At 35.7% G+C, this 9,671-nt stretch overlaps 1 protein-coding gene across 1 annotated transcript; it reads right to left on the reverse strand.

Moving 5' to 3' along the window:
• Positions 1-597: 597 nt before the first annotated feature.
• On the reverse strand, positions 598-9,424 carry Vcf2 (VCP nuclear cofactor family member 2). Its single transcript, XM_077793648.1, has 4 exons — positions 9,237-9,424; positions 5,696-5,795; positions 2,745-2,804; positions 598-1,048 (listed from the first exon to the last, which is right to left on the reverse strand). Exons 1-4 carry the CDS (start codon positions 9,422-9,424, stop codon positions 818-820), a joined length of 579 nt encoding a protein of 192 aa, XP_077649774.1. The 3' UTR covers positions 598-817.
• Between the last annotated feature and the right edge of the window lie 247 nt (positions 9,425-9,671).

Below are 9,671 nucleotides of genomic sequence, written 5' to 3' on the forward strand. Positions count from 1 at the left end.
GATCACATGATCTATTAATCTAATTTGTTTAAGCCAAACATTATTAAGTGCTACGTCTATGACAGCTTTGACCAGTGTTTTCTAGCAAGTCTGAGGTGCAAGTTCTGCAGGATTAAGGACACAGGGCATATCTGAGTGTACTAAAGCCCTAGAAACACTCTCCCTGGAATTAGAAAGAGTAGAGACAATTAGAACTTTTCACTTTCATGGTCTATACCAGGTTTAATTCTTGCCATTACCCATAGAGAGTAATTTCAGTACAACATCTAACTTATAAGGGTCAGCATGTCAGTCCATTTCAGCACAAGAATGAGTCAAGTTTTTTTGTAATGTTAAATTACATCTTAGGGGTATTTTTCATTAGTTTTTATTGATTTTATTTTTTAATACATGACAGCAGAATGCATTACAATTCTTATTATACATATAGAGCACAATTTTTCATTATGAAAACTACATATACTTTACTGGGCTACTGAATTTTAAAAAATGAAAAAAAAAATCATACTCTCAAAAGACATTTGTCACAAAGAGTCTCACTGACAGATTTGGACACATGTCTGACTTGGAGACAGAATGTATTCAATTGCACAGGATTCCTCATATTATTACTTTCATGCGAATTTGACACCAAACTTGAAAAGAATAAAACATTTTATTAAAGCCCTTTTGAAATTGCACTAGTGCAGTGAAATTGCAAATAAACAATGGCCCATAAGCCTGTCATTAAAATATAGACAGAAACCTCAAGACCTTTTTCATGTGTATGTGATTGCTTTTATAAACATGTTTTAAGTTGGAACAAAGGACTACTACTTCACCAAGTTGGAGGCTGTCCTCGCTGCTGTAAGCTGTAGAAGTGAGCCTCCTTCAAGATCTGATTGATTTGGCAGTAATGACCTTGGGACAGCATATTTTCCTCATGGAAGAACTGACGGGTGTTCAGGTTGTATTCAGCAATAATCTGGTTTAAGCTGCTTTCTGGTCCACCTGCTCTCACTGGGCTATGAATGCTGCTGATGTTCCTTTCAATAACACTGCTTGAAGACTACAGATAGAAAGGCAGAAATAGGTTACCATTATGCCACAGTCACATTTTTCATATTCAGTTTGGAGAGTGGCAGTATCAAAGTCCATACAAGACTTAAAGGTTTAGAAAGTAAAGTCCCTGAAGGTAGTTAATTTCACCCTCACATCAACTCTATAAATGAAGCTAGGATTAACAACCACTATTTTACAGATGAGGAAACAGATCCCTGATTTGCCCAAGTCCCATAGCTAGGAAATGTCAGGGTGAGGACAACATAGGCCTTCTAATTCCAAATTCTTCCATATATCCTCAGCTCCTGCTTATACCACTCATTCCAAACATCAGATAAATACTTTCTCCTCCTCTAAGAGAAATACCAGTTGATGTTACAGAATTTATGAGAAATTAAGATCATAAAAAGTAAGACAGACTGTGGGTATAAGTTAAGATGAAGCAAATAAATTGTTGTATACATATATTCACTCACATATATGCATCCATATATACATGCAAATATGTGATGATTCTGTACAAATCTCCTGATGGTGAACATATACAGTCCTCCTTTATCAAATCAAGATCCACATGTGTGCTAACAGGCAGTGGACATAGTTTTTTTAAAAAATGAAATTTAGGTTTACAGTTGGCCTTTGTGATGCTCAGCATTCATCAGTCTTCTATCTGTGGACTTGGTCCAGTTTGTATGTCTCTTTGCTCTTAAGATTGTTTTTCATAACTTGGCATGGTGGCACATGCTTGCAATCCAAGCAGCATGGAAGGCTGAGGTAGGAGGATTGCAAGTTCAAAGCTAGCTTCAGCAACTTATCAAGGCCCTTAGCAACTTCATGAGACACTGTCACAAAATAAAACAATAAAAATAAAAAGATTGGGAATTTGGTACACTGGTTCAGCACCCTGGGTTTAACTGCTACTCAAAAAATAAATAAATAAATAAATAAATAAATAAATAAATAAATAAATAAAAAGAAAGAAAGAAAGAAAGAAAGATTGTTTTTCATTGAAATAACATCACTCACAGTCTTTATCATCTCACAGAAGCCACTCAGGGATCCCTGAACCCAGTCATATTCAAGAATTTCTTGCCTTACAATGTTAGGATTCTTAAAGGAGGAATTCATGGCAAGGCACCTTATCTAGAGTTAACATATCACAGTGTTAGTGTTGTATTTCTCACAAGGCCATCTTTTCTAAAAGCAACAGTAATATGACTTATACCAAGAATCGTCATGAGCCAGGTCATTTAGAGCTACAAATTTTTTATCGTTGCCAATGGACCTTTAATTAATTAATTAATTTATATGTGGCTTCAAGAATTGAACCCAGTGCCACATATATTAAGCAAGCACTCTACTGTACTGAGCTACAACACCAGCCCTAGAGCTCCTGATCTAAAGTTATACACTACATTGCCCAGAAAATTTGGTGGGCAACCTACATTGCTCTTCATGCAATTATATTCCTATGTTAAAAGAACTATCTATGAAAGGGAAAAGAGGAGCAAATGAAGCCACATGTAAAAGTCATCAGCAAGGGCCATCAAATAGACATGAGGACTAGATAGCAAAACAATTGCAAAAAAGTTAACCAATTATTTTTCTAGCCCTGAATGTAAAAATCTGGAACTCCATTGTCATATGATTTAGTTATGAATTTTCATAAATTAAGTAACTAATGTATTGGATAAATAACCCACCGCATACATCTGGTTTCCACTCAGTTGGCTTTCTGCACTGCTTTTGCTTTCAAGTACTGTCTGAAAAATAACAATAACAAATCATTTCCAGTGAATCCAATATTTATCTAACATTACAAACACATCCACTCTACAGTGTCATTAGGATGATGCTATGGTGAGAAACGGATTAATACACTTAAATTCATAGGGATAATGAAATCCTTTAGAATCATTTGTGAAGAAAAACTGGATCTATCCAATATCTGTGCAATTTAAATAGTTTTATTTTTACTTTATTTGTGTAGAGACATAACTAAAACTGTTCATTGTGTGCTGCTGGGTAAACGCTGTAACACTGAGCTACATCCCCAGTCCACATCAAAAAAATTCTAATAACTGAAAATAATAATCAACTAAAGATTTAAAAACAGCACAGTAGTCAAAGTGTACTGTAACTATCACACAATAAAACCTTCAGAGCCATTAAAAATGATGGTTTAGTTGCATTTTGCTAATACAGGAAGATGTCCCTAACATCACTTGGGAAGATGGAAATCAGTACATGTAGTTTCTCATGTGGTTTTAAAACATTTTTAAAAGATTTCTGCTGATTGGGCATGGTGGCTCATACCTGAAATACTAAAAGCTCAGTCTGAGGTAGGAGTATCACAAGTTCAAACCCAGCCTCACCAACGTAGTGAGACGCTATCTCAAAATTTAAAATAATAATAATAATAATAATAATAATAATAATAATAATAATGAAAAGCCTTGGGGATGTGACTCAGTGGCCCTGCAGTTCAAACCACAAAACAAAAAAAAATATGATGAATATGTATAAATGTCAAAAACAGCAATACAGATAAAGATTTCAAATACTCTTTAGTTTTATTTTTGAGGTATCTTCACATTCTAACTCATGTACAACAAATCTATTACTTTGGGGAATAATAAAATTTTATTCATAAGTAAACGACAATATGCTACTATAAAACCAAGGAAAATCTGCTTTAGAATTCAGTCACTTCTGAAATCCACGCCAAGAGTTTTAATGAACTGTTATACTATAAATGGGATTTTTAGGAAGAAGGTTTATTCTTCTTTAAACTACTAAAGAACGTCTAAAGCTCATATACAATAACATCATCTAGTCCAAGAGTGCAGTCTATGTAATAAACATAGCCCATACCAGATAATCTGGGCTTTGTTGCACTTTACCTTTGTGAATGTTCTTCCTGAGAGATATCCAGCTGCATGAATTGTTTTATTCTCAGATTCACTGGGAGAAAATTTTTGCTCCTTAACAGTATATGGTTTTAACTGTCATAACTTCAGTCTTTATTAAGAATCATTTAACCTTGCTAAGCTTGATTTAAGAAAGGAAACATTTTTTTTAACCAGGATGAATGAGATACTAAAGGCTTCATGATGGAGAAAGACTCATAAAATAGGAATCCTTCTCATCCTTCTCTTAAGTGCTCATAGAAACTTCTCATTAGAATGCCTATCAGACTGGACAGCTATAAAAATCACTGCTTTTTTCTCTGATTTTAAATATACACTTAATGCTGATCTCTGTGCAAGGCAAATATAGTATAGAAGTCCTCATAAATTCATGTATGTGGCAAAATATTATCACATCCGTGAAGACTCTGAAGAAGGACAGCTCAGCAAGCAAAATTCACAAAGGCACATCACAGAAATCCTAGGGCCCAGGTCTGTGTGCAAAGTTGGGATTTTAGGTGTATTTGGGCCGTAATGAAATCTCCATGTTTACCCCATCAGCAGAGATGCTTTGAGGCCAGCAGAGATTTGCTATATTCTTTTTGGGATAAGTAGCAGAATCACATGTGGGGCTTTTTGTCAGTTGGACTCACAGTTACATGTCAGGGCCCCACTTCTGAAAGGCTCTTGAGTAGGTACAATTCATTCTGATCTCCAACCATTGTCTGAACAGGTACTTGCATATCTGTGTGCAAGGATGAACTTTGCCAGAACTATGTAGGGATTCAATAGGTAGTTCATGAGCCAAATTAAGGAGAATGCTTAAAAAACGACAGCACTGTGTTTATTTCCAATGAGGGGAATGCAGCAAAGAATGCTGACTAGAGAAAGGGGAGGTTTCTTAAAATGAAAGGCACATGAACTAGGCCTTGCAGGGTGGAGAGAATATTAATAGGCAGAGTGTGATCAATGGGGAGAAGAAGAAGACCACAAATTGGGTGAACATTCCTTGAGGAGACAAAGTTAATACCATGTTGTGGCCAGTGCCTTCCAGAGAAGAGAGACTGGGAGACAAATTATGCAAGAAGAAGATATGGGTAGGTCATCAGGGTCCTTGGATGCCATGCTAAGAAGTCTGCAGGGACAGCTATTTGCGATTCAGAGACCAGCTCAGATCAACATTGAGAAGACAGTGAAATAAGAGGAAGTGAATGCAGATTTCAGCTTGGAATAAAGGCGAAAGAAGAGACACAGGTTAGCTTGAAAGTGGAGTGAGCACCTTAGCAGGTTAGTGGGAGAAATTAAAATTCAAACTCTTCAATTCTAGCTCTGTTCAAGTTTTACAAAATCACTAAAACCATCCCTCAACTGTATTTTCACTTTTTCCAAGGAGAAATCAAGAATTGACTTCTATTTAATAACATATGTTTTGCTTGAAAATGTATTTTCCATCTAAAAATAAGAGCAGTAAAATTATTATTTCTTGATTATATATGTGGAATAAATATCTAGGACCTAATTCCTACTGATTGTGTTTTAACAAACTCTGTTTTTCCTTTCCATAGTCCTGTAGGATACTGATAATCATGCTGAAAGTCTGGGGCTCAGAAGTCTCTGAATTCAAGGAACACTATTTTTTAAATAGTTTCTTGGAATAATATTCTTCTCATTGTAGAGATTAAACTGAATCATTTAGTTTAGGAAATGAATGAAATAGAGAGAGGTTATCTGACTATATTTCCTACCTCTGTATTCTGAAAATCCTGAAAGACAAAGTTTCTCTTAGTCCTTTTGAAATGGGAGTAGTGGTGATTGTCTTCTAAGTTGCTATCTCTTCTCCTTTTCCTGCAAATAGATTGCAAAGAATTGATCTTTCAATACCTAAATTGTAAGCCTATGCCAATACATATTTTTGATTTCTTGTCTAAGAAATTATGTCTGCATCTGCTGCTCAAATATATTTACAGTTGTAGGTACATTCACAAGCACTCAGGAAAATTACAAACAGGAACTCTCTGTATAGTGATGCTCTAAGTTTATTTTCCCCAGAGAGCTTCAGAAGTCACTGACACTTGCAAATGAACACATTTTTATGGCCAAGTTTTCAAAATTTATCTAAACATGTTCATTCTCTTCATTCCTTGAAATTACAATTCCAGGTTATGTAATTTTAACTCCCTCCTTATGATAACTTTTAAGACTTTTGTAGCTTCCAGTGTCTATTTGCTCTTAAAGCCCTTATAGAGTGGTATAGGGACACTGAAGAGACATTACTTGTGTGTTGTTAGAACATTACTGTTGGCTCTGTCAGCGAGTATTATGACATAGAGTTTATTTCAATTGATTATCTCCATGAGATTGTGGCTGATGACATCCTTAAAATATTCTTCTCTCAACAATATTTGTAATAATGTTAAGATTACATCTTCAGCCCCCAATCCCCTGATATCAAGTAATCAGATTCTGGTGTTTTACATTATAATTCTTGTAGACACCCTGTAACCAGACATTATTCTCATCCATTTTGCTAGAGATTACTTCTACATGTATGGCACTTCTAAAGATATAGCACAATGTAGTAATTTTATGATTTCTTTTCTCTCTGATCTTCCTATCTATGAGATTGTACACAAAGGTAATCTTAGAGATCATGTAGATCAGCAGATTTTAAATTCTTTTCTAAAGTAAAACAAACAAAAACCTCTTTTATACAAAATAATATAATTCCCCTATATTTTAAGAAAAGGGGAAGATCTTTTGTTGAGAACAGGGGTTCTTTAACCACACCCTTCCCTGGATCTGCTTCCCTGTGCCAACCACTAGTTTGGTCTGACTTCTCTTCTAAAAATTGAGGAAATGTCATACCTAGAAAATTAAAGTGACTAGATATTAAAATATGTAAATCTGGTAGAGTTAAGACTAAAAGGGAAGTTCTCTTGAGACCTAGATCTCTGTGGTCAATATTTAAATAGTAAATATGCTATATTGTTACTATAACCTCACAAAGATTACTATATAATAAAGAGTTTTAAACCTGAAAAGGCCAGGGCTATGTCCTTAATCTGTTAAGAACTAGCTAAATGTCCCTCAGTAATTGAAGTGGCAAAGCTATTATAGGAAGAGAAAATTTATGAAGAACTGGATATCCAATCAAAGAATGTCTTTATCCAAAATAAGTTGTCAATATAAATAAATGACTTCAGATTTTTTTGTGTGTGCTATGCTGCTTAAAAGGAAATTTTCTTCTGTAGGAAATATGTCATATTTCCACACATGTGCAGTATGCCAAAATAGCAGTAGAAATATTATCTGGACTATATCACTCCTTGGTATTTATCCTAAAGAATTAAAGTCACCATACTACAGTGATACATGAATGCCCTGATTATAGCAGCACAATTCACAATAGCCAAATTATGGAACCAGCCTAGGTGTCCATCAATGGATGAGTGAATAAAAAATGTTGCATATACACATATTGGAGCTGTAAGGAAAAAATGAAATTATGTTGTTTGCAGGAAAATAGATGTAATTAGAGACATTATGTTAAAAAATAGGCCAAACTCTAAAGGTCATGGGTCATATATTTTCTTTCATATGTGTAATCAAGAGAGGAAGAAGGAAGAGAAAGGTGAAGGTGCTGGGGTCTTATAAAAACCAATGGAGATCAGTAGAGGAAAGGGACCAAAGAGTGGGTGGGATACAGGAAGGGAAGAGAGAAGTTTTAGCCAAGTTACATTATTTTATTGTGTGCATATATTAAAGTGTAACAAAAATCCCATCATTATGTATAACTATAATGCACTGATAAATAATGTGGAAAGAGGGAAAAATAAAAATATTAGCTGGACTTGGGGAAAGAAAGAACATTATCATTAAGACCAGGTCACTTCAAACATACTGTTTACTGTCAAGTGACTTGTGTTCTTACTTGCAATATCATTTTGGTATCTGGGCCCCTAAATTCTTATTAACATATTCTTTTTTCACCCCCTCCCTGCACCTGACCAAAATCAATAATCCAATGCAGCAGGCTAACTATAGTTTTTTCAATACTAGCTCAAATAACCTTGAGATGCTTTTCAAAATCTCAGTTCTAAGAATTGACTATTATCCAGGATAGGGTTCATGCAGGAAGATAGTCAATCAAAACATGAAATAACAATAAAAGTGTTCCTATATATCAAGGAAATTCTGCAGTATCTTATTTATCTTATAAACCTCACAAAGATTACTATCGGATGAAAAAAAAAACAAAAACAAAAACAAAAACTTTGATCCTGAAAAGACCAGGACTATGTCCTGAGTCTGTTACCAGCCAAATAAATGACTTTCCATAAGTGAACAGCCAGTAAAAATTTTCAAGAAATGTGGTTGACATAGGCAAATGCTGACTACAAAATACTTAAGTGAAAAAAATAATCAGGCAGAAAACTATTGTTTATATCATAATCCAATGTTATGAAAACACTGATTTTATATATATGTGTGTGTATATATAATATATGTGTTCATATACATATAAAAATGACTGGAAAGGCAAATATTATTTTACTCCACAATACTTATTCAGTGCTCAGTACATTCAAGGTGCTTTCCCAGGTGCTAAGGATAGAACCGAATCATCCACCCCAGTTCCTGCCCTCTTAAGGGTGCATGGTGATGCTGTCTTTGGATCATGGGTTAGTGTATTTTGACCTAGAGTCTTACTGAAACTTTCAACATTTTACAAAATATTTTACTTTTTAAACAAAAAAAAAACTAAAAATATAAAATGATTTTTCAAAAATGGAAAAATTAATTTTAAAAGCAGGATGTTTAGGTAAGATGCAGTATGAACCTCATTTTAAAAAATCTTATTAATAAAGTCCAGGGAAACATTCCAATCTATTAAAGGTTAACTCTGCATGATGGATGCATTGGATTATTGATATGGATCATGTAAGCAGGGCTGAGGGTGGGGGTGGAGGTGGGGCGGGGGCGGTGAAATAAGGATATAGTAAATAAGAATTTAGGGGCCCAGTCACCAAAACTATATAAAACTGGATTTCTTCATTATACATTATTTGTCTTCAACAGTGAGAATGAATGATTATCATCAAGGATGAATATACTTATAACGCCAGGGCCAGTTGGGGAAAGGAAACAACTAGACCTTTCAGAGATGCCAAAATAAAAGGTATCTAGGCAGCCTCACAGGAGAATTAAAAATTTGAAAAACAAAAAGGTTTTGTTTCCTGATGGTGAATTTTCGCAAGGGCCCTCCCATAAGAGAGCAATCCAGGCCTCAAAACCCGGTTGGCCTGACACCGGAAGAACCGGCCTTTCTCCAGGAAAAGGTTCTGAGCCGCTTTTTCTAACGCGAGGGGTGGGCCACCAGGCGGGCCACGAGGCGGGCAGGCCACTACATAGCGCAGCACTGCCATCTGCAGGTCAGGGAGACAGAACGACACCAACCCAGGAGGAAAATCCATCTTTTCTGATGAGTTTCGGTCGAAAACTCGGAGATCCAGGCTAAGGAAGCCAAGAAGAATGAGCTGGTACCAGCCAGAATGGCTCCAGCAAAGAGTACCGGCTCAGCAGCCTTCCCCAGTCAGGCCTTCGGAACCCTAACAACAGTAACCGGAAGTTCCTGTGTCATCTAAAGCATATAGACCAGTGGGCGGGGCTTGCCTAGGATTGGCTAGATCTGGGCCTACCCATGTGGGCACCCTGCGAGGT

Source organism: Urocitellus parryii, chromosome X (assembly GCF_045843805.1).
Source record: "Urocitellus parryii isolate mUroPar1 chromosome X, mUroPar1.hap1, whole genome shotgun sequence".
NCBI lineage: Eukaryota > Metazoa > Chordata > Mammalia > Rodentia > Sciuridae > Urocitellus > Urocitellus parryii.